Genomic DNA, 26,466 nt, shown 5'->3' with positions numbered 1-26,466 from the left:
TTCGCTAAGGAAGTTTTAATAGATTTGCGAATCGCACTAATTAGAAAAAGAGTATAATTAAAAGAGATAATCATAGCGTTCTAGATCCCTCCTCCCATAAAGTAATGCCTAACGGCAAGCCAGATGCGAGAAATACTCTGAGCTTTTAGATGGTATTATACCCAGGCGGTATTGAGTCCGACATACCCAGACAAAAGACTCAGTCTGGCAGGCAAACGTATAAACGTATTTCCTTCGCCATACAAAAAAGAAAACATAAAACATCCATGAATGCACTTGCAACTTTTTAATGAGCAACAAAATATTATATATTAAGTAAATTTTGAGAAGGTGTTATCCTGAAAAAGCTGTTTATAGCTGAAATATACTGCAATTTTAGCAGATATCACATCAAACTAAGCTTCATGTACGTAGCATCTTGCCTTAAGGCAAATTGCAAAAACTTTCCGATATATGCAATTAATTCATCATTAAACTTCCATTCCATTATTCCCTAGTTTAATATTTTTATTATGATGATGCCAGTGTTTGTAAGCACAAATTAGTTTAGGATGTTCTTTAAGATCATGAACCCTGCTACTGTGTAGAGTTTCATTAATTCCGAAGAAACGGCCCGGTCGATCTTACAAAAAACTAATCAGCTCGGCTCTCAACTGATATCTCTCCACACTTTTTGTACTTTTAAATTGATACAGAATTTTTAGCAAAAACTTCTTGCAGAATTTTGCATGTATCTAACAATTATAAAGAAATCGAGCAAAACTGATCATGGAAATACATTGAATGACTTTGAGATCGGTGCTATCAATTTTTTAAACACGGTGCTACCAATTTTTTAAGAAATCGTCGTCGAGGAGTATAAAACTGACTTACATACACTATGTATATACACATATTTTTGAACTTTGGTCTCAAGTGATTCAGAATGACTTGCAACGTTGAGAAAATATAAAATTAGCATGTCGGATAAACGACTTAGGAACATAAAACTCTATACAAACTAGTAGGAAATTGAACTTCTTCAGGAAGTTAAAAAGTTACAATTTCAAAGTTTGGAATTACTTGGTGTCTTATGTGGGTCTCGACTTAGAAATTAACGTTAGATTATGTCTCCATGTAAATCAGCAATAAAAATAAATATCTTCCTAACACTTCTCATTTACTACTTCATTGCACAGAAAATTGATCAGTTGTCTTTTACAGTTTATGAAGAAATTTATCGCTTTAATAATCATTTTATTATTTTATGAATTAATTTCCATGAAACTACGTTTGCCGACTGAATTATGATTTAATGTATGCGTTTAATTGCATCAGTTTCGCTTTTCATATGGATTGCCGAGTTGGTTTTCAGAGTTTTTAATTATTTTCTGCATTAATCAACGTCGGACACTAAGACACGAGCCGCCCGGGGCTGCCTCGCTGAGCTTAAACGAACATGACTGATATATTAACGTTGATAAGTGCACAAGTGTTCAGGAGCAGAAAAACACTAAAGTTAGAAAAGTTTTCTATACAAATTAGTATTGGGTAATCGGAGATGGAGAAATGTTGAGTAATATGCAATTATTTTCCGAAAAATGTTACTTTGACGAAGCATAACGCGTGCCATTTATATGGCGGATTAGCAAAATTTAATGTGGTAGTTGGAATTGTTATTCGTTAATTGTAATCCATAATATTTACAAAAAAGCTTACCAATGGTTATAATAAATGATTTATAATATTTAAAATATATTAAGGAAATATCTTCAGAAGCACAAAACTACGAAACCAATAGAAGTTGTCTCTTCAAAATACTATTGGGTAATAAAGAAAATATTGAAAAATATTTGGTAGATGGTACAGTGGGAAATTAGTAATTTGCATATTTAGTAATAACTTTAGCATAGGTATCATCTTCTCAGATGATTTCCAAAATTAATATATTTTGTAATTTGTTGTGTAAAATGTATATTTTTTTAAGAAAAAATTATATTTATATTACTTACTAATGGTTATTATAATTAAAAATAAGTTCTGGAGCACAAAGTACGAAATTTAGTAGTTTAGTGTTCGAAAGGCTATTGGTAATAATATATTGAGAAATATTGTGTAAGTAGTAATTATTTTGCAAAACTTTATCTAGGTCGTCATCTTCCTGTAACCAGCAAATTATAAAAATTCATATAATTTTCTAATTTGGCTTCAGGTTGGTTTTCATTATAATATTTTATTGTGAATTTCTTTAGTTTTTATTATTAATCCAAATATAATTTTGAACACGACGTTCAATCAATAAATAGTCACATCACTCATAAAACACAAGTTTGCTATTCTGAAACTTTTTCAAATAATTTTTATTTCAGGTGTACTTATCGATGTTTGTATAATCTTACTCATATAGTCTTATTAAATATACACCTAATCATTTCTTTTACTTTATATTTTAATACATTTTTATATATAAATGAAATATTTATATATATTTTATATATAAATAGCAGTTAATTAATAAAATATGCTTACAATTGAACATAAAATAATCTAAAACACATATTAATATCTTAATTAATTTATCATAAATTTAATATCAGGGTATCAAATTGTGAGGGTTTTGAATTAGTGATTTTATTTATATAAATTGTAACAGATTTTTTTATATTATTTATTTAAACTGTAAAATTGCTTTGGACAATGATGGATTAAGCATCATTATTAAATCTAACAGTTTTGGATGTTATAAATATTAATTTAATATTTATGTGAAAAATATCTCAACTCTGTTCATCCTGGAAAGAACTGCTTAATAACGAGACATATAAAGTATCAAAAGGTGAATTTAGTTATCAAATTAATAAAATTTATTTTTTATAAATTTTAACTAAATGAGAAAGTTATTTTGTATCTATAATAAAATAGTTTCTTATAAATTTAATATTTATATTAACTTTTTATATAAGTCCTTTTCCTTTTCCTGACGTATTTTTTACGAATGTATTTCTAAGTACAAATATAGATACATATATCATGAATTAATCAAAATTTTAATCTCGACAAATTTTTGAAATCATTTTTTTTATTGATTTTAATTATTCCCGCAATGTGAACTATTTCGGAATAACATTTTTAATAACGGTTAGCAATTTTAATTATCTAATAATTCTAGTATTGACAAATAAGGCTGATGTAGCAAAATACGAATTAAGTCAGAGCAACTTGTCAAAATAAATCTAGTTGCACAAATATGAACCAACTGGCATAAATACATATAGGGACACTATATATACATATATAGTTATATACTATATTATATATATATATATATATATATATATATATATATATATATAGGGTTTGCAAGTATGTATGGATGTAGGTATCTACTATCTACCTATGTATGAAAATAATTCTATCAAATATAGTAACGAATGGAATGGGCCCGAGGCGTCTAGAGGATCGAAGTTAAACTTATAGTTCATTTCAAGGAAATATAAGGCTTGATTTGTGCGGATATTATGCAAAGTACATCACACACGTCCCGTCAATGCGAACATATTAGAACGCGTTCATAGCCTTTTATATCAACTTTGTGAGATGGATGCCTCCGAGCAATAACTGAGATTCTTAATCTTTACAGAAAATCATTACTTAAAATAAAACTTATTTTTATTAAAATTAAATGATTATTTGATATAGAGATAAAATAAAAGTTATCAAAACCCTCCGACAAATTTTCAAACAAATTGTACCTATATATTACGGATCTTAAATTAAGTAGGTATCATATGCTAATGAAATAAATATAACATATATTTATTTTTATAAAATTTTATAGACGTAAAAAAATGCAAATTATTTGATGTATTTCATTCGTACAGTGGTTTCAAATCGTTGACATTTTCTTGAAAATAAGATGTAGGGTAGAGCGAGTTCACGGATAAAAAGTCTTAATAACGTAACTTAATGGTCCTCCACCGATTTCTTCAAAACGATTGAAGCTAGGATTTTTCTAACAATAATAATTGAAAGTAGAGGGCAAAAGATGTATAACCAGCCGTCATATTGACACTTACGACGTCACTATCAGAACATTAACGTAAAAGTTTGAAAATCCATAACAAATATATTTTCTTTCGTTGTTAGTTTTCTCCTCGTGAGCACTGTTGTTTAGTTTACCAGACGCTAATATAATTTTTAAGTATTGTAATTCATCATTAGTAGCTAGTAACAATTTAAAAAATTATAAATATATATTTAATTTTATTATTAATACAAAAATTAATTTATAAGTTAATGATTCAATAAGAATTTATAGTAAACAATTGTAAGAATGGCATCTGGCCTTATGATGTATATCAAAAGCCAATAAATAAATAAAACTAGCTGTAAGTGGAATTCTGTCTTAAGGCAATTAGGGCATCGTGCCTTAAGGCAAATTGCTGGAACTTCCCGTACCAAAAATTATTATTTTTTTAAAAACGATTAACATTTTTGAAAAAAATTTAATTAAAAAAAATAGATTTGAGAAACTACAAATTTGACAAAAATTACTTTTTTTTTGAAAAAAAAAATTTATATGAAAAAAAAATATTTTTTTTGAAAAAAAATTTTTTTTTTGGATACAAAAATTTTTTTGAAAAAAATGTTTTCTTCATTTTGACATATTTTGGAAATTCTGAACTTTTTTCAAAGCAATCGCACTGCTTGAACTGCTTAGAGACGAAATGTCAAAGCGCGCATGTGCCGCGCCGCCGTCTAACGCATAAGCATTGGTACGGAACCCATAAAAATGTAAAAAAAAAATATACTTATTGTTAAAATCTCTATAAAATATCTGATAATTTGATGTGCATATGTCTAATGATAATTTTTAACCGCCGAACAGCATTATTTTTTACTTTTTTCATTAGATCTCCGAAACCGCTAGACCTACCTCCATGAAAATTTGATCAATTCTACATCTTGTCAATACAAGTAAAATGTTTTTTGAATTATTCAAATCGGACGCTCTGTTCTCTTAAAAACGGAGGTACCGTTCTTGTCACTTTTTGCCCCGTATCTTCGGAACGGCTAGACCTGCCTTTGCCAAAAACTAATCAGCACGTCTCCTTATCAATACGAATCGAATGTTTTTTGAATTATTCAAATCGGTTGATCCGTGTTCCCGAAATCGTCGACGAAAATTTGTATCCGCACATACATACACACACATACATACATACATACATACATACATACATACACATACATACATACACACACACACACACACACACACACATACATCCATTTTTTCTAAGGTATGCCAAAATGTTCAGAAGGTTTTGAAACGTCGAGAAATGCAAAAATTTTCATTTTCGATTTTTTTGCGATTACTATAACTTACCCTACGGGAAGTTAAAAAAGTATACGTGATTCAATTGTTTTATAAAATTTATTGCTAATTTTCAGTTCGATTCAACAGTTTTATGTATATAGCCTTTATAAAAACTAACACGTGGATGGGTCAAAAAGGTCCAACTAAACCTTTAACTTGGCAAAGATGTAAAGAAAATAGTGAATAAAAAAGTATGGTAAGTTAAAAATGAAATTTTATTAGAGCTAAATTAAATAAATAGTTATTCGAATGCTGCTGATGAATATTTCTGAAGGAATACAAAATCAAGGTTATATACAGTGTTAAATGTAATAACTGTAATATGAATTTTACATTTGAGTAATTATATCTATTTATATTGTGCATTAGTTAAATGATGTCGCTGTCATATCGTAAAATCCCTATAAAATTAAAAATAAGTCATTGGATCTGTTTGCCCCCTAGCATTCCCATTACACCCCGCCTATAGGGTATAACGGATCAGGTGACAAATTTCAGAAAAACAGCTCGAAAACACATTTATATAACTAAGCATTAACTTGGAATTTTGCTGTTTGATAGTTTATTTGGTTTCTACATTATAATTAATATAAGTCAAATTGGACCGTTGTGACAGAATATATAAAAATTGTTTCATTATACCAGACTTCCCAGATATGAAAATAATATGTCAATAATTTTTTTTAACTCTGTTTTATTCAGCAATCAAAAATACATAAGAATTCCTATAAGCTAAATTGACAATATTTGAGAGCGATGTTTAAGAAAAACTCCAATGAGATCTTAGTTTAACAATTTAAAAGATGATTATATATTGAAGCAAATCTAAGACTAAATCTAAAGGCCATTGACGTTTCAATCTTCTTACGCCAAATGGTTGGATAATGTCTCCTATTGATGGGTGTGAATGTGATTCCAGTTTACGTCAATAAAAAATAAAAAAAAATTTGCTATCGCTTTTTAATTTAAGAGTAAAGACAGCCTTTAAAAAAATTCTCAAATCTCCTTTTCAACTTCTATAAAGCATAATCGTGAAAGTATTAACGTTAATCAATTCAATTTAAATGTCTGGCTGACAATCATTAAGTTCTTTAAAGTCTCTTGACCATATCCCATTAAAACTGCAGATAAGGATGTAACAGCTGATAAGAACTTCTCCTCATCTTTCCTCAGTGTACACCTATCAGTGTACAATTATGATTACGATTGCCCTGTGAATTTTTTGGTGGAAACAGCCGTTACATTAGTTGCCCATAGGAATTTAAAATGTTGACATTCCCGCCACGGCCGTTTTGCGATTTATCGGTTCTCCTCGCTGATATTGATGAATGAACCGACTCGATTATCTCGTGAGATGTGTGTGAAAAAGGAATGGACTGCGAATGCACGTTATGCAATGATAAATTCATAACTAAACACAGATACGGTTTGAGATAGATTATTTAGTACACCAGGATTCTGTTATCAGGTCACAGAATACGACGACAAATTAAGTAATTATATCAGCAATTTGGAAATTAAATACACATACAATTAAAACCCAGATAAGACGATTTGTCTGTTAAATCGTATTAAGCATGATCGTATTAATGGGATTTTACTGTACGGGTATGTCCAGTTGATGAATTTTTAGATGTAAAAGGTAAGAATGAAATAATAGATGCTGAATAAAATTAAAATGAGATGAATAAGTAATTATAATGGTAATAAAACTGATGGTAATAATTATTAGAAAATAATGATAGATATATTAGGTGATAGTAATGAAAATAAAAATGATAGTCATCAATATTTGAAGTCAGTCATATAGTCAGTCGGAAAGAAAATTGGAGAGTATATAAAGTAAAGACAATGACGGACCTAAACAATTTCAAAATTAAATTGAAAAATTATATATGAAATAAATGAAATAAATGAGATAAAATTCATTATTTTAAATACTATAAATTAAATAAATAAATAAATAAATAAAAAAATACGTAAATAGTATGCAATATAGATAATAGAGTATATAAATAGTATGAAATGTAAAAAGACATGTGAAAAATGCGAAATTAATAAAAAAAATTGTTTTTAAATAATAACATTCAAAAATTATAATGTATATCATAAACTGGTGTAAGTTTAAGTTTTCTTATTGGAGACCAGTTAAAAGTAATTCCAAAAAGTTTTATATATATATAGACTTAAATACTTTTTTGCCAAACAAAAATGGGATTTTGATCACTTTGTACTTTGAAGTTCTCTGAAAATTGTTTAATTTACCTGCTAACTTGACAGATAATCAATTAATGAATCTCTGTAACTTGAACGAAACTATTGAAAAAATATTTCAAAATATATAATAATATATATATATATATATATATATATATATATATATATATATATATCATAAACTGGTATAAATTGAAGTTTTTTTAAGATCAGTTGAGTGTAATTCTTGAAAATATTTTTTTGTCAAACAGTTGAGATTGGGATGTTGATCACTTTGTACTTCGTAATTTTTTAAAAATTATTTAATTTACCTGCTAACTTGATGAAAAATCAATTAATCAACCTCTATAACGTGATGTTATCGTCAATAGAAAAAATATTTAAAAATAATAATACATCATAAACTAGTGTAAATTGAAGTTTTCTTATTGGAGTTGTTCTTATTGAATGTAATTCTGAAAAATACTTTTTTGCCAAACTGTTGGGATTGGAATTTTAGTTAACTCTTATTATATACCTTGTAGTTTTTTAAAAATTGTTCAATTACTTGCTAACTTGATGGAAAATCAATTATCAACCTCTGTACATTGATGTTATATGGGACCAATAACTAAAATATTTAAAACATTAATATATATCATAAACTGGTGAAATTGGAGTTTTCTTTTAAGACCAGTTGAGACTTATAAAAAATTTAATACCAAGATGATTCTTTGAGTTGTCATTTTATGATTAAGACTACATAAATAATGCAGGCAGTATATTAGCAACATAAAATGCTATATAATAATATATTATTTTATAAACAACAATTCAACAAAAAATAAGGATTTTGTCATTAATTTTCTCTAACTAATTATCCTATTTATTAATTAGAACCGTCAAATAGACATATATTTAATGTAGTACACAATAAACTATTTATATTGTTAATGCTTGTTACTGAGTAATTTAATAACTTGTCATGTTTCTCGGTAACAAGTCCAAGACTAAAAAAATAGAACTAAATACGAGACACATATCAATCATACTTTATAACACAGATAGTGAGCAAAAAAATATACTAAAATGAAAAAATAGTTAATAATTATTTTTGTACAAGATTTTACGTCATGTGAATTGCAAAATGAATAAAATAGACTTGAAGAAAATTCTTTAGTACCCATATGCAAGAAAAGTAACTAAATTGGATTTTTATTTTAATTTAAATTTTATTTTTTATTTCATTTTAATTTTAAGTTAGTGTGCAACCCAGCAGTCAGTCATTCTTATTTATGTATTAATTATATATATTATATATGCATCTAATAGTTTTGGCATATAAGTTGAAATTTATAAAAAAAATGATTTCCGCCAGTTTTTCGGTTAAAAGAATCGTTAAAGAATTTTCGAGTAGAAATTTAATGTTGACCTAAGAGACACTTCCTAATATCCATGATATAAATGCATGGCTGTTACATATATTTCAGTTATATATGTAATTATTTCTTTGTAAACATAGTATTTCTGTTTTTCTTTTTTAAGTACCTGTTCTATTTTTTAACTACTCCGTGCTATGGCTAGAGAAAAAAATAAATAAATATATGTATATACTTCAAAACGTGTCAGGTATGGTTTTATTAATTCAGATAGTAAACGTACGACCGAATAAATATTGTTATTAATACAATTCGTTATCTGTGTCCCATATGATATGAAATAAGCCAGTAGCCAGATACTGTCCACTAATCTTCTTCACGGGGGTTCGAACTTCACAGATCGGAATCAGTGATTAGTGAGAAGGACGTCTCAAGAATGCCATGACAAATATCATTTATCATAATAATGAGATGTGTTTTGTTATCTGGTAGCCAACCATATGTTAAACATGGCTATTTAAAAAGAACAAAACATATATTTTGTACGATTCCATATCGGATTCTGCAGGGATATAAAAAGTTAAAAGACCAACGAGTGATGTATTATCAGGCACAGGTTGATATATTAATTACATATGTAATCTAGTGCACCAGGACATATTTTAAATATAATTTTTATGTATAGCTTGTTATATGTTTCTCGGTTCCACTGTAACCCTGAACACATGAATCTTGAAGATGTAATAAAATCTTTGTTTTATTGGAGTTTCTTGAAATTTTGCCACGGGGAAAGCTCGTATAAATGTGGATGTAGTTTACGTATGATGTGGTTTATTTCTATGTTGATATGTTTGTTCCTTCTCTGACATTTTGACATTTGGCAATAAAACACAAAAGTCAAACCATATGAACTATAAAAGGTAAAATTGACTTTGGATGGTTCCTGAACTCATTGTTAGTGTTTGAATACGACTGGCAATCAGACAGAATATGGTAATTTTTTTGACTTTTGAAAATGATACTTGAATAATCACATTTGTTTGCATATATGTTCACATTTTTAGGATCACAGTCAAAAATAATTACACATTGCCCACGAGTTTTCAAGAAATGAACCTTTTCGTTGAACTCTGAATTCATTTTTTTTTAAATCGGTTAAGTTTGACCTTTAAAAAATGTACTAATTGTGTTGGCAAGTTTCATCAAAAGTTAGAGCGTTTAATAATAAGTTTCTTGATATAATTTTGCTGGTGCATTTTACTCGCAATCAGTTCAAATGTTTGTTATACCCGAAAGCTCTAAGATGCAAGAGCAAAATATTTGAACTAAATAATAGCGAAATGCATTAGCCGTTATTGTGTTATTTTTAACTTCCCATAGGGGAAGTTATAGTAATGGGCCAAAAATCGAAAATGAAAATTCTTGCATATCCATACGTTGCAAAAATCGACTTTTTGAGAAAACCAAGTATCCTATTTGAATTATCCAAAAAACATTCAATTTGCAATGACTGGGAGAAGTGGTGATTAGTTTTTGGCAAAATAAGTCCAGCCATTACAAAGATACAGAGCTACATGTACAACAAATGGCAGTTTTTGAGAGAACTAAGTATCAGATTTAAATGATTCAAATATCTTTCTGCTTGTGTTGACAAAACAATTGCTTTTGGGATATTTTTTCATTTCAAAGGTATTTTTTTCAAAACATTTGTTTATTTTTTGTATATCGAAAATAATTCAGATTAAAAGTTCTAATGCGTAATTATATACTTTAAATGATTAATTTCAACTTTGTAATTCAGTTTATATAATTCTTGTAAATATTAGCAAATGTTACAGTAATCCATTTGAAAACATTTAATAATCCTCGAACATTTTCGAAGTACCAGCTATTTGCTTTAAGGCACGATGCCCTTCACCACTAGTTAAACTATTGATTGAATATTCAATCAGATCTAAGTGTTCTATGAAATTCTGTGATATAGTTATCCATAACCTAGTGTTAATGCAACCCTGTGGTTCATATATACAAATGTATATGTACAAAATGGCCTAAAAGGCTAATTTTACTTTAAAGGATATTCTAGCTCTATACTTTGGGGGCGTCCATTAATCACGTGAGGTTTTTAGGGGGAGGAGGAATTTGACAAAAAATAACAAAATACCACGTGGGGGTGGAGGGGTATGGAAGGATATCACGTGCATTTATTTCTTAACTGATTTTTTAAAAAGAATTCAAACATTTTCAAAAAAAGAATAAAAAAATATAGTTTTTACACGTAACTAAAAATACACGTGATGTTTGGTGGGGGTGTGGAAGTAATTTTGAATATCACCACGTATCACCAAGAAGGAGGGGAGTCTAAAAATCCTTAAAAACTAGCTCACGTGATTTATGGACGCCCCCTTTGAAGTACAAAATGATATAATTACTTATTGTTATTAGGCTGGCAGAAGTAGGATCATGTGGTTGCAAGACCAAGCTTTCACGGATAAAATATATAACGGATATAATAGACCAAGCTCATACTTCGACGGATATAATATTTAACCATAACTTTTAAATCCCGATCCTTCCAGTTTGTTATAAATAAAACCGGAACGATCGCGACCGATCTCCGGAGTGCATCAATCTCTATGAAGCGCGAACAGGTTCTCGGTTCTGGTCTGTTTGGGTCCGTTGGGGTCAAATAATTACACGTGTTGCGGGTCAAACGTAGTCGACGCACAAGATTCATTCATGGCTTCGGGAACGAGAAAATAAAACAGGTAAACGACGACAAGACAGAATATAACACACGAGTTGATTGAAAATCTATCCGGTATGTGTCGAACCAGTCGGATGTATGAATGAAATTATTTATGAGCATAGTTCGAGATGAGTATGCTGGACATGACGGAAGTGTTTTGCATCCATCGGTAATTTGGGAGATAGAATAAAAGAGACTCATTTTAAGATTTTTTTAGTGCATATATATGATCATTTCGAAAACATGGAAAACAATAATATAAATAATTATTCGCACTGAATGTACAAGTATATGCGATTAAAAATTAGATTATATATATATATATATATATATATATGTATATATATGTACAGGGTGTCCCAGACCTTAGCGTCAAGACACAACGGGGTGATAGTATTGGTTTTAATTCTCCTAAGAAAATTTAGAAAAAAAGCTCACGTTGTTTGGAAATTATATGTAAGCGATTTACAATAACTTACCCTATGGGAAGTTAAAAATTAACTAGTGGGGTGTATGGCATCGTGCCTTAAGGCAAATTGCTGGAACTTTCCGTACTTTAACGAAATGTTCGAGGAATATCAAATGTTCTCAAATAGATTAATATAAATATTTTAACATAGTCTAATATTTATAAGAATTATATAAACTGAATTGCAATGTTGAAATTATTTGTTTGAAGTATATTAGAACTTTAGTCAGAATTAAAAATAAAATCTGAATTATTTTCGATAATTAGAATGAAATATTTGGAATATATTTCGATTTTGGATATAAATTTTGGAACAATTTTTTTTTCAAAATCAATTATTTTGTTAAAACAAGCAGAAAGTTCTTTGAATCATTTAAATAGGACGCTTCATTCTCTCAAAATCTGCAATTTTTTGCACATTTAGCTTTGTATCTGCGAAACCGCTGGACCTGCCTTTGCAAAAACTAAAACCCGTCAATACGAATTGAATGTTTTTTGGATCATTCAAATTGTATGCTCCGATCTCTCAAAAACTCAATTTCTATTTTCTGCACTCTTTGCTCCATATCTCCGAAACGGCTGGACTTGCCTTTGCCAAAAACTAATCAGCACATCTCCCTATCAATAGGAATCGAACCATTCAAATCATAGATTCAATTCAGAAACCTTCAAAAAGTCGAGAAATGCAAAAATTTTCAATTTCGATTTTTGGACGATTACAATAACTAACCCTACGGGAAGTTAATTAGTATTCTATTGATTAGATTCATTAATAGAAGCTCTATTACATAATAGCTTATTAAAAGCTTTTTAGTTATAATTAAATGTATCATACTAAAAACTAAAATTCTCCAAAATTCATTCTTTCATTTGGAATATCGTACAACATGTATCCCAAGCATCTAAAACAAATCACCAATTCAAGGAACTATAAATTTGAACTGCTTCAGTATGTATCTAAACACTAATATTAAATATACCTCCTTACTAGTATTTATTTTAAAGGCTATAATTTTATCAAATATAGATTACAGATATTAAGCTTGCAATTTCTAAAACTACATATAATTGTGTAAGTACAAGGAATTTGCATTCATGATAGTTGGTAATACTAATGATTATGCCAATAGAGAAAATTTGTTAGATATGCAGATAATTTTAAAAACATTAATAAATATTATTTATAAATACAACTACTAAATCGAATAAAAATGCTATTTACTAGTAACGCATAAAATGTGAAATTTAATACTGTAAAGATCCCGCATTTCAAAGTGTATTGTATTTTATTCTCAGATGCCAAAGGACCATAGTTTGTCCATGCATTTTTTATAATTTCAATACTACTATCCAATCAGTTATATTGGAAAGTGCAAAAATTTTAACATTTGTTTATTTATTCACGAATATTAATGTTCAATAAATATTAAATCTATAGAAAGTGCATTATAGAAATTATGCGATTATTCCATTACCTAAGAATATTATGCATGTTAGAAATCGGATTTGTCTAAATTGATCCGACAGATAAATTAAGCTAGTGTTTTCCGTGTCCTTATAAGCTAAATCTCATATTTCTCTAATATTTACAACCGTATAGAATCCCATAAAGCTACATGACTATAAATAACATCGCTCCATTTCCCATAATGACTTTCATAACACTACCAAACGCCAATGCAGACACAATCGCTTATTTCTTTCTAAAAAAAATCTATTTTCCCATTAAAGCATCAACTCTGATGATTCATCGCCTAGTGAAGCCTATGATATTATCAATTCACCAACAAGAGGCTATTAAAACGCCACTCTTAGTATAGAATTGAGCAACATCCCTCTCTATTTTAATACTAAACTAAAAAAATGCTCAGGCATCAGCCCACGCGCCTCCAGTCCATCAACACATCTAGTCCTAGTCAGGGATCCAGAGGAAAAAATGAAGAAAAAATACACTTATATTTGTATTCTTGTGAAGATTTGTTTATATTTTAACAGCAATGAGAACTTAAACGACTTCTTAAACGACGTGACTTTTTATAGATGGCAACCAAAAAGGTTGGCCCATCTCTATGTGATGAACTTATTATGACAATATCTGTAGTACTGATGAATTTTGATGCTACAATGCAAGCAGGGCTAGTTTCACTGAGAAACATATTGTTATCTATTATTTTAAGTTGTAAAAGATGTTACTGCTACTTGACACCAAACTGCCTGAGCCGGTATCGAGTCTGGAACTTCTGAACATTTGCAAGGAATAAGCATAGAATTCTTTATTTCAACTTGTTGCTTGTTTGTATTTTGTTAATTGGTAATCTTATGGTAAGTTTAGTAAAAGTAATGAAAAATCATGAAAATTATTTTATAAATTAATGAATATTTTCGTCTACCAGCCCGAAGTCTATTTGCGTGGGTTAGAAAATGCCGGATAGGCATTTTCATGTTAGTCAAGAGAATGGGTTTTTGCATGGATACACCTATTATTTTGCTTACGGTTCACACAACTCCCTATTAAGAAGAATTGTTGCCAAATGCCCAGAGTTTATTTTTTCACTTCTTAAGCGATTAACTTGTGGTAAAACAGATTTGTCCATTGAGAAATATTAGGTGTGACTCGGTAATCGAAGGAGTATCTGATAAAGGTTAATAATAAAATCAGGGAATTAAGAATTGCTAATTATCATGGATAATTGGGTATTGTTACAAAAGACAATATGTGCCATCGTTCCTACTTGCGGTATAGAGACAGAAATTATAAAGATTTTATAGAGGATTTCAATAATTGTAAATTTGTACATTGTAATAGTTGATGTGATCATAAAAATTGGAAGTCAATCGTCTTAACCAAGGACCATAACTACATTTTGTAAATGAGCAATGTAAGCGATCCGGCAGCTTATTTTGCAGAAATTAAATTTTGTAATTAAACTACTGCACAAGACTGTAATATTTTAAAGAATTAGTTTTAACAATCGAGTCTATAACCATGCAAAGTTTCATCAATATCCCAGACGAGGAAACCGGAGCTTCTCCTTGTGAGTTTAATATGAAATTCAATTTTGATCCATATGCAAATTGGATAATTTTCAAAAAAAAGCCTGACAATATATGCAATATAAAATATTCATGCTTCATGACGTAAGACTTCAATTTTCAAATTGAAATCTCCGTAACAGACAACTTACATTCATTACCAGTAAATTACTAGTAATTAGCACTTGTCACTTTTGATTTACCGTCAGATTTTATATGGTTTTAGATAAATGCAAAAAATTTATGATAATTAGATTTAGACAAGCAGAAATTCTAAACGCAAATTGATTATTTAAATTTATTGCATAATAATTAATTCATAGGTCGTGCAGAAACTGTAGAGATTAGAAAATGCTTCATATCATTTGCACTTTTTCAATTAGTTGTATGCAAATAGTGGTAATTAATAGATATAAAATAAAGTCAATAAATTTACTATATTTATTTACATATACAAGTGTGTATATATTTGCCTATGGTTAAGCAAGTGATGGATAAGTACCATTATTTTGTATCCTGTCAATTATCTAGTGAAATAGTATGCATGGTCATCGGTTTTGCTTATATTGCAAATCATTACCAGCAAACAAATAGTACATTTAATAAATTCCTAGTCACTATTATACCGTTGGAATTTGCAAAGTCGCTAAGGTATTGCAAAATATATAGAAAATAATATTTATATTCCTAGAGAATAATCGATATGCAATAATTAATCAGGAAAAGAATTTGTTGGTACGGTACCTGGAAATAATTGATACTAAAACCTGTGTTTAAAGTTATTTTATTAAACAAGCTGTAACAAATAATTTAGTTTAGGTTTATTATGTATGTGGAAATTCAATCATGATATGAATGGAGTGCTAATGAATATACTATAAACTATTTATTAAATATATATATATATATATATATATATATATATATATATATACATAATTTATTTTTGTTCCATGCAGGTGATACTTAAGTCGGTCGATAACTTAATTTATTAAGGTAATGTGCTTAATTAGGCAAGAAAATATAATGACTACAAATACATCAGTCTAAATTAATATTTCTAGTTTATATTATTATTAAAGACATCAAACAAATTTCACCAAATTAATTGACAATATTTTAAATAAGCTCTAAAGAAATTAAGAATACATCTTTGAAAAAAATCGGAATTGAAATTGTGCAGTTTTTCCTCAAAATGTATTTTTTCAAATATGAGAATTGTGAGAAAATTGTTCGACTACCTTCCAGTCTTATCCATATACTGATAAGTCGATTTATTAGTTTTAAATCCTTTGAAAATTATAAATTTTTTAATACCAGTACTATTATATAATAACAAGTTAGGATGTTCTTCAAAATTTTGATTCGAGGACGGATTGAAATAGAATAAAATAAAAACTATGTAGTAAGTAAATAGTTATTGACAATATTAATAAATATCAATAAATTTGAGTGGTGTTCTGGTTAACTACACCAATTTTATATATTTTATTATTCTACTATATACTAATAAAATTATCTATATACGTTCACTTTGAATTTTTTATTCTTTTTATTCACTTATTCAACATTATTTAAATTTTGTACTATTTTCAAAATCCAAAATCTCAAAAACTTTAACCATTAAGTTTTTTAATAAGTAATGTATCATTAATTATTTTATTAAAATTATTTTTAACATGTTATCACCATTTCGTCTTTTATTGCAAACGTTATATACATGTATCCCGGACGAATTCCACCTAAGGCTTTACTATTAAGTACTAATTGTAGGCAACATTAATTATAGGCTAATTAAGGCTTCTTATTTATTAAATTCAAGCTCATAGCTTCTTTATTATTACTAAGTTTGTGGATCAATACACAGCACGCATCAAAGTAAAAACTTCCAAGATTCTGGAGGCTAATACAATCAAGTTCAGTACTAATTAATAAGGTACGGCTTAAATTCCAAATATTTTGAGGTAAGCTCTAAATAATATTAAGTTAATATATTATGAATGGTTTAAAGTAAAAAATCAGTCACTAGACGGAGTATTATTAAAATAAAAAACGAGCACATCAACCAGTAATTTTTTTATTCAGGAGTTTCATCCAGCTGTGGCTGGTCGCTCCCGTTCTCCTTCGGTCATTGCTGCGCTATCTCATCCATTCTGCACCTGACTGCCAACTCCAAAACTTCTAAACTTTGGTAGTCCAATTCTTTAACCAAGCAAAGTACTGCAGACAGCAAGTTAGAATTTCTAGCCACTGGCCTCCTCTGAAAACCTTTTAGATGATTTCCAATAACCTGGTTAGTGACACTCAAAGCTGGATCATGAGGTCTGTAATGTTCCGAGTTCGTACTCCATTGGCTTGCAGTTTCGTGCTTTCTCCAGTTCTGGTAGCCTGGTTCTTCTGGTGTTTCCATTCTGGGACTAGTTCTAGGACTTGGACTACTGCTTTCTGAATCGCCTGGCGACCTGGCCAACCTCTGACGACTTGCACTGGCAGACATGTTTACTGATTGAGGGCGAACAGGTCGGGTATCAGCAGGGCGATTCCTGGTCTGATATTGATTGTTGTATGTTTGTTGTTGTGGGTGATGTGATACATATTCAGGTTGTTCTTCTTCGCTTTCTTCGTAATGGTTGCTTTCAGGTTCTGATACTTGCTCTTCTATCTCGTAGTGATCCTTGGATCTGGAGGCTGCTTGGATCTGATTTTGGGGAACGTAGATTCATTAGGCAAAGAAGAGCAACTTATTGGTTAATTGTATAAATACTTGTGGTATATACGTTTTTCATGACCAAAAAAAAAATAATTGATAAACCACCAATAATATTATGGAAGGTTTGTAGTTTATGTTAGACAAGTTATAACCGAATGTATGATTTTAATTATACTACCAAAAAAGTTCATTAACCAAATATCCCAAATAATTATTATTTCCTCAATTAAAAACTATTCAAATCAAGCTTAATTAGCCAAAACGATTATTTCTTCAACCTTGGGTCTACTTGATACCACAAGGTCGCCAAATATCCATATAAAGACAAATTCAGTAAAGACGTCAAGTTAAATATCTGCCCACGCAGAATACATAACAAATATCTATGAACACATGTATAAATAAAGACAGTATTATTCCACAGAGTCTGCGTATAAGAATTGTCTTGAAAAAATAATGAATTCTATTGAATTTTTTATGAGTCATGAACAGCCGATTAGCTTTGCATATGTCTATTCTGTCGTAATATTGATTTTACCTGAACCTGCTCTACTTCTGTGGAATGGATCGAAGGCAATTACGATACAATTTTGTTTGGAGAAAATAATACTAATTAGAAAAATTAGCGAAACATGAAATATTTACCAGAAATTGTTATCAAAACTGGATACAATTAACTAGAAAACCTGTTTAGAAAATTATACAATTAATTCAAGATCTTTCGCATATGCATCGCAAGAGCAATAAACAAGTTTTTAATATATAGAATCGAATAGAAATTTCAATAGTTAAATTAGTAAAAACAAAAACTATTTGTAATATTACAAACATTTTACTTCTAATCAAGATTAAAATTCCTGACAAAGAATTTGTTATAAATCAAAGGCATTTCTCGTTATTAATAGTATCACTATAATAAATATTTACATTTATGTTTTCATTAGCAGTATATTAATAATATTTGTATGTGCATGATTACAATTCACAATGTGACCTTGTCAACTACATGTTAATTACAATGATTAAAATGCAAATGCTGACTAATATAGGCTGGTAGAATGCTATAAACGCATTGATATCACAACTTGGGGATACTAATAGAATTAAGAACTCTAATTAATAAAGAAAAAACGCAAATTTTTAATACTAAACGACAAAAATAGTCAGGTTACTTTAAAGAGCATGGAGTTCTATACCCAAGGTTTCTGGTCCCTGCTTCGAGTTGGTTTGATAAACTGGCTCCTAATATTTGACATAACTTTTCCTTATTATTGCAAGTGTTTATTTACGATCGTATTATTACAGATATAACGCTAATCTGGTTTTGATAAATCACTTTCGTTTTCTAATTAATTGTCTGTGTATATAAATGTAATGCTCTAATGATTTCCTATAGACAACGCAACTAGTCGTGAAAGTGATCGCTGTTCACGCCCATTGCGTCTGAAATAATAATAATAATGGATTAACTTGATACATAGTTTATTAAGACCGTTTAGAACATTTTTGAAATACTTAAGAATTTTGCCAAGAATGCAAAACTGTACCAAAAACCGGATTCTTGTGTGCAAAGCATGACGAATGCCAATAAGCGCTAAAAAATTTATGACTAAGTTGATTGATGACTGAGTACTTTGAAAAAACGTAGACGAAAAGTCAAATTTTGGTTCAGATGCGCACATAAATATACTTTTGACCAAAGGCTAGTAAACCTTTTGCATAACGGTACTCCTGTAAAATTTTGTACTGGTGATTTTTAGAGTGCTCTACAAAAACGATGGTCTGCCAGATTTCAACCCTGCACAACATAGTTGCCCAGGCATATGAAAGTATGAAAAAAAACTTGTTCTTGTAGGAAGTTTGAAAGAGTAAAACAATTAATCATATTCCCGTAAGCTTCACATTTTCATAGTTGCCCAGAAGTATGAAAGTACGAAAAAAAACTTGTTTCTGTAGAAAGTTTGAAAGGGTAAAACAATCATATTCCCGTAAGCTTCAAATTTTTATACGATTTAATTCATTCATTAAGCAGTTCAAAAATCAAATTAGCAGACAATTTTAACCTGCACAAGTACCTGCCAGTGGAGCTGAAAAGTTCACTTTTATGAGCAAGATGTATATGCACTACAATAAACTTTGTTCTATGAAGTTAAAATTTATATATGTGTTTAACTAATTGCATGTGATTTTAAAAAGATGAGAGCAATGCCAGGCGATTCTGCCCAGCCTAAGCCCTTAAATGGCGAGGAAAAAGATGTTATGGGTGAATTTTTTGTTGGCAACAAAAACTTTTGTTTCCTGAAGTTAATAAATAGTATTTTTATTAACAAGACTATGGCTGTGATATATTATAAATTAATTAACTTCATAACTCTATGGTCAAAATGCAAATATATAATTATTTTATGTAACTAACAAGGAAAACCAAACATACTTTCCATACTGTTATCGTTCACCGACTAGTTGCCTCAATGAGCCAATTCATAATTTACGTAATTAAAAATCATTTCCTATAAAAATATACCTATACGAATATATAAATTAATTGTACCAATCTAATATATTATTTTCTCGTTTGTTCAAATAGTTACATACTGTGACAAATGAGAACCTGGTTTCGTAATGTCTTTTGATACAGTCGCGTGCTCTATAAAATTTCTTCCGGATGAAACGCATTAACTTATTGTTGGAAAATTTCTCATAAAATGTGATTGAAATGACAATACAACTGTACTAAACAATAAAAAAGGTAAGGCTTTTGTGCGAAGGCAAAACGCGCTAGTAAAATTCGAAAAAGTAGAACTTGGCACAATAAATATTGTTATGGATATAAAGAATAGAGATTTTTTTTATTGGTCATGAAAACGTTATTCACCTAAATTTTATCATGTACAATATTTATTGAATATTTGTACATTTACACACATATATATATATATATATATATATATATATATATATATATATATATATATATATATATATATATATATATATATATATATATATATATATGTATGTATATATATATATATATGTATGTATATATATATATATGTATGTATATATATATATATATATATATATATATATATATATATGTTAGGGTGGTCCTTAAAATGGTTATTTTCGAATTTCTTTGCTCCCAATTCAACAATTCTCTGAAAGTTTTAGCTCTTAACATTAACGTTTAGATAGAGCGCAATTCAATCAAAGTTTGTATGGAAAGAAGAGCATGGAAAAAATTTTGAAAAATTAAAAAAAATGTTTTAGGTATAACTTAGCGACAAATGAATGAGTTTTATTAATTCATTTGTTCGCTAAATTACATCTAAAAAACATTTTTAAAATTTTTCAAAAATTTTTCATGCTATTTCCATACAAAACCTTGATTGAATTGCGCTCTATCTAAAAGACAATATTAAAAGCTAAAACTTTCAGAGAATTGTTTTTTTATCAATTTGGAACCATTTGAGCCCTTGGAAGCAAGGAAATTCTAAAATGTCCATATTAAGGACCACTCTTATATATATATATATATATATATATATATATATATATACATTATAGAGTATGATTAGTATTAACCAGATTTTTAAAATAGCGATGTTTTGGATATGTTTTTAAGTTTTTTTTTATAATAGAAGAAAGAGACAGAAAAATGTGTTTTATACTGGCATTGATTTGAATATAAAGAATACATATATATATTTTTTTAATTGGTCATGAAAATGTATTTTACCCAAATTGAAATTATGTGAGAAATGAAAAAAACAAAAGCATAAACAAATGCTTGCAAAAGTCAAATTACTGACAATTAATAAAAACGGTTTTTTATAACTCTACTTCAATATTTATATCATTCAAATATACCTCTTCTTCTGAAAAAGGCACATTATCCAAAGATACAAGATTAGGCAGCGTCCTCAACACGATTAATCTATAATTTGGCAATTGAGCGCAAGGATTCTCCTCGAGCCAAAGTTTTTTAAGTTTCGGCAAATTTTGCAAATAACACAGCTCATTCAGATCCGCTATTTTGTTTTGTCTTAAGTACAGTTCTTGCAGATTCCAGCATTCCTCGAAATCAATCAACCTTGATATTTTGTTGATGCTCAAAGCCAAGATTTCCACGGATGGCATACTTCTTAAAATCGATACGTCCTCCAATTCTGTGCCCCAGCAATTGAGTTTTTTCACGGAACCAATATCGCATTGTTTGGTTCTTGCAGAGACCATGTCGGATGTTAATCGAGCCATATTAATAAAATTAAGTGTAAATGACTTATGAATAATCACTTATAATTTTGTGACTGTTTTTAATAACAAATAATTTAATTTGAAACCTTTGTAGAAATTTGTGTGTACACATTCGTTTGTTTAAGGATTGTATTTTGACAGTACATCATTTCAGCTGATTACATACACATAACCTAAATCCACAATCATTTTATACGGCATAATACACTTGAATCACACCATTTCGAATATATTTTCCCAAATGCAACATAGCTGTGTTGTATTAATAACAAATTAACTTCATAAAACTAGGTTTGAACCTAAAAACATATAATAGAGAAGCGTCTCTATCTCTATCATGTCACGTCATCGTATTTCAGCGTGTTTTCATAGCTAAATATATAAACACTGTACACAGAAACTGAACGAATGAATGCACAATTAATTATCAAAGTATTACTAATCCATTTTTATCAAAAAATGCCTTGATATACACTTGCTTTGTTGTGATAGAGCCATGTATGTAGAGAACTGTACAGAAATGACTAAGTTGAACAGCGAAGCCAACATAGCGCAGATACAAAACTCGGTGCCGTACAAGGCGTGGATCGGTCTACACGCGAGGCGCTCGTTCTAGAACGAGAGCCCGACGAAGAAACATTAGAAAATATAGAGAAAAATTCAAAATACTCTAATAAAACGTATTGTACAATATGAAAATGTTATAAAACAACACGGCAAAACTACGAAAAATTCCGTTCATTACTTCAGGTACTTTTTAAATTAAGTCAATCTTTCTATCTTCGACTAATTACAATTCAGTATAAAATATCAATGAATTTTCCAAATAAACGTGATAGCTATTTGAAAAATTACATGGCATTTTATTACAAGCCAAAATATAATAAAATCAAAATATTGAAGATAAGATAAAATATGTTTAATATTTCTATATTTTTTTAACTTCCCGTAGGGTAAGTTATTGTAATCGTCCAAAAATCGAAATTGAAATTTTTTGCATTTCTCGACGTTTTGAAGGTTTCTGAACATTTTGGCATACCTCAGAAAAAAATGGATGTGTGTGTGTGTATGTATGTATGGATACAATTTTTCATCCACGTTTTCGGGCGCACGGATCAACCGATTTAAATGGTTCAAAAAACATTCGATTCCTATTGAAAGGGAGATGTGCTGATTACTTTTTGGCAAAGGCAGGTCTAGCAGTTACGGAGATAAAGAGCAAAGAGTGCAGAAAATAAAAATTGAGTTTTTGAGAGAACGGAGCATCCGATTTGAATGATCCAAAAAACTTTCAATTAGTAATGATTAGGAGAAGTGTTCATTAGTTTTTGGCAAAGGCAAGCCGAGCCATTTCGAAGATACGAGACTAAATGTGCAAAAAATGGTAGTTTCTGAGAAAACTAAGCGTCCGATTTAAATGATTCAAAGAACTTTCTGTTTGTCTTAACAAAATAATTAAAAAATTAAAAAACTAATTAAATTTTTCAACATGAACTTTAAAATTACTTGGTTTTTTACTACGTTCTCAATTTAAAAAATATCAAAAATATTGATGTTGAAACAATATGTATGAAAAATACTATTTTTTATTGCTAGTTTCTATCTGGTAATCCAAACTAACAAATTGTGATCGTTGCTTTTGATACTTCTTAAGAATTTTTATCAATTTCGAAATATTTTTATTAGAATGTCTCTCTAACACAAATGATATATATTTTACTTTTAATGCAGTACTGCCGGAAAGTGCTATTTTTACCTCTACTTATTTTATTTCTTTATTTTTTAGGTAAACCTAGATATATTTTTAATAATAGAATCTAATTGATTTAATAATCAAATGTAGTTATAATTATCACTTGGATAATCTTACTGATAAAGATTTCTCGATAGAAGTATCAAGCTCTCTTACTAGAAGTCACACGGCCGTGAAAGCTGCTACGTTTTGAATATTTAATTAAAATTATGCTTTGATGTCGAGAATATTTGAAACAATGAAAAAATACTAATAAACTTTGGGAAAATCGAGAATTTTGCGCATTTATGTAAAAACTTGATAATTTGAGAATTTTTGTGTAAAGGTAAATATGGGTCGGTACACTCAAAAACAGTAGTACAAATATACCGTTTCATAAACGCTTCTATTTTTTTAAATTTTACATGTTTTACAAAATAACGAAAACAGTAGAAAACACATAAAGCTCATTTTTTGAGTAACCTTTAAATTTCACGTTTCTTCAAGAACTTTTAAATTATAACTAATTATATAATTGATATGAGCGTTCCTGGTGTAATAGTTAAGTTAACAGACTCTTGATTTTAAACCCCGATCTGGACAACTTGCATCGTGCAGTAGCGATGTCCATTTATACTTGAAAATAAAGATAAAAAATGTGTCTAATTGAAAATAGCACATTTAGAGCACTGTGATGTGAAATGGCAATGTGGATTATTTTGTACTTTTCTACTCTGAATCTAGTTGGAGTTTAACTTAGGTCATGCACCAGTTCTAGGTCAGTACTATCCATTTTATAACTTAGTCACGTGATTTGTTTTTTTTTATAAATCGAATACCGATTTCCATCAATTATTTTTATGTATTTTTATGAAACGATTGCAGTGTGAACCATGCCTAATTCGAATTTATACGGGGGTATCACTCGATTTATATCCGTGCTCTATCTGTGTGGGTTCGTTTCGACGCGTTCTGACCTCGAAACGTAGAGAGCGTAAACGTTTCACGCACACAGGCAAATCTACGTTGTATTTCCAAAGTTCTGTTTCGACATTTTCTTATGTTTTCTGAATACAAGGAAAATCTGGACGAAATATATAATTTGAAACGATTTCTAATTGTTAATGAATGAATAGAGAATTTTGCAATACAACAATTGCAATTAACCCCATATTACACACAAAAAATATTTTTAGAAAAAATGTTGGGTATTAGTGAATCATTTTGGCAAAATTTGAAGAATCTTAAATGAACCATTACCATTAAACCATTAAATGAGTCACACATTAGCATGTACCATGCAATTGTACATTTCAAATGTGGATCGATTATTGGTATTCAGCAAAAAATAATTTGAGGAAACTAAAAAACTTTTGAAATATCAAAGTATTTGAGAACACACAAATAGTAGCCTGAACATCAGCTCTAGTTGGTTTCTATTTTTTTAAAGCATTTCCTATTTTACAATCCTGAATAAATTCGCCACATTTTTATGGAACTTGTCAACAACTTTATGCATTTTGTTTGAAGGAGGAAGTAGAACAATTTGAAAAATGTTAAATTCATAGTTCAAAAAAAGTTTTAATTATTCAAAACTTGGGGCAATTGTGTCCTCTAGAATTGAGGAGTTGGAGCTTAAATTAGCTCACGCTTCTGGGAGCAGTTCAACCCATTTTATGATTCAGCCATATGATTTGTTTTTTTTTTAATAAATTGTAGACCGATATCAATCGATCATCATTTATGAGTGGGGTCCTCGAAATTGATAAATAGTGTTCCAAAGTTTAAATGAATGAAATTAATGAAAATCAAGAGCATAACTGAAAAATGGTCTCATTTTCACCAACGCTCGAAGATGCATTTAAAAGCTCATATTTTCAAAGTACACGAGGTAAAGTTTATTTTTTTACGTTTTTTGTCATAATAGTTATGGTTAACGTTGAGTTCTGCGATACCCTGTATATAATATATATTTTTCAAAATCTATTTCAAATTTAAGTGACTCAATAAGAGTGTTGGTTGATTGGTTTTGCAAGACGATTGGTCCCAGTCATTTCTTTAGAATTAGCAAAAAGATCAAAATTTCATCTATTTTCTTGCAAAAAAATCTTTGAACTGGAGGTAGAGATCTTTAGTTTGGTTTTGTCTATTTTTTTTATTAGCAAACTATCAAGTATTTTATCATTTTACAATCCTGATTAAGTGCTCTTACTTTTCATGGAGCCAACATACTATAGTGCAATTTTTAAGGAGGGACGACTCTCAATGTCGAACATTTTTCAAAATTTAAATCTTAGTTTAACAATAAGTTTTATTATTGAACTGGGTTTCTAGAAATATTATTTATGATTACGATTTCAAAGTTAAATTAACAAATTAATAAAAGTTGATCACCATAAACCATAGAATTGTCAATTTCACCAAAGCTCTAAGTTGCACTTAAAAGCTCAATTTTCAACACGTGAGGAAATGCTTCTTTTTCAATTTGTTTTTATAATAGTTATGGTCAATAAATATTATCACCCCATTTTGGCTTAACATTGAGTTCTGGGATACCCTGTATTTAAATATATATATTT

At 29.1% G+C, this 26,466-nt stretch overlaps 2 protein-coding genes across 2 annotated transcripts in view; both read right to left on the bottom strand.

Moving 5' to 3' along the window:
* LOC113371351 (dendritic arbor reduction protein 1-like) overlaps positions 1-26,466 on the bottom strand; it is a 326,627-nt gene that overhangs the window by 94,634 nt on the left and 205,527 nt on the right. The window lies entirely within an intron of this gene.
* On the bottom strand, positions 17,314-22,155 carry LOC113364146 (protein C21orf2-like). The gene is made up of 2 exons (XM_026606625.1): positions 21,769-22,155; positions 17,314-17,883 (listed from the first exon to the last, which is right to left on the bottom strand). Exons 1-2 carry the CDS (start codon positions 22,153-22,155, stop codon positions 17,314-17,316), a joined length of 957 nt encoding a protein of 318 aa, XP_026462410.1.

This window comes from Ctenocephalides felis, unplaced genomic scaffold, assembly GCF_003426905.1.
Source record: "Ctenocephalides felis isolate EL2017-DRISC unplaced genomic scaffold, ASM342690v1 CF-g0.4_SCAFFOLD_00845, whole genome shotgun sequence".
Classification (NCBI taxonomy): domain Eukaryota; kingdom Metazoa; phylum Arthropoda; class Insecta; order Siphonaptera; family Pulicidae; genus Ctenocephalides; species Ctenocephalides felis.
This window is presented reverse-complemented; position numbering and strand designations above follow the sequence as displayed.

What these genes read in the sequence shown, in the direction of transcription:
- LOC113364146 (XM_026606625.1), bottom strand. Translation starts at nt 22,155, where the DNA reads ATGGCTCGATTAACATCCGACATGGTCTCTGCAAGAACCAAACAATGC. An exon ending in TGCCTTTTTCAGAAGAAGAG is followed by an intron (nt 17,884 to 21,768) that starts GTATATTTGAAT and finishes CCCCAAAATCAG; the next exon opens with ATCCAAGCAGCCTCCAGATC.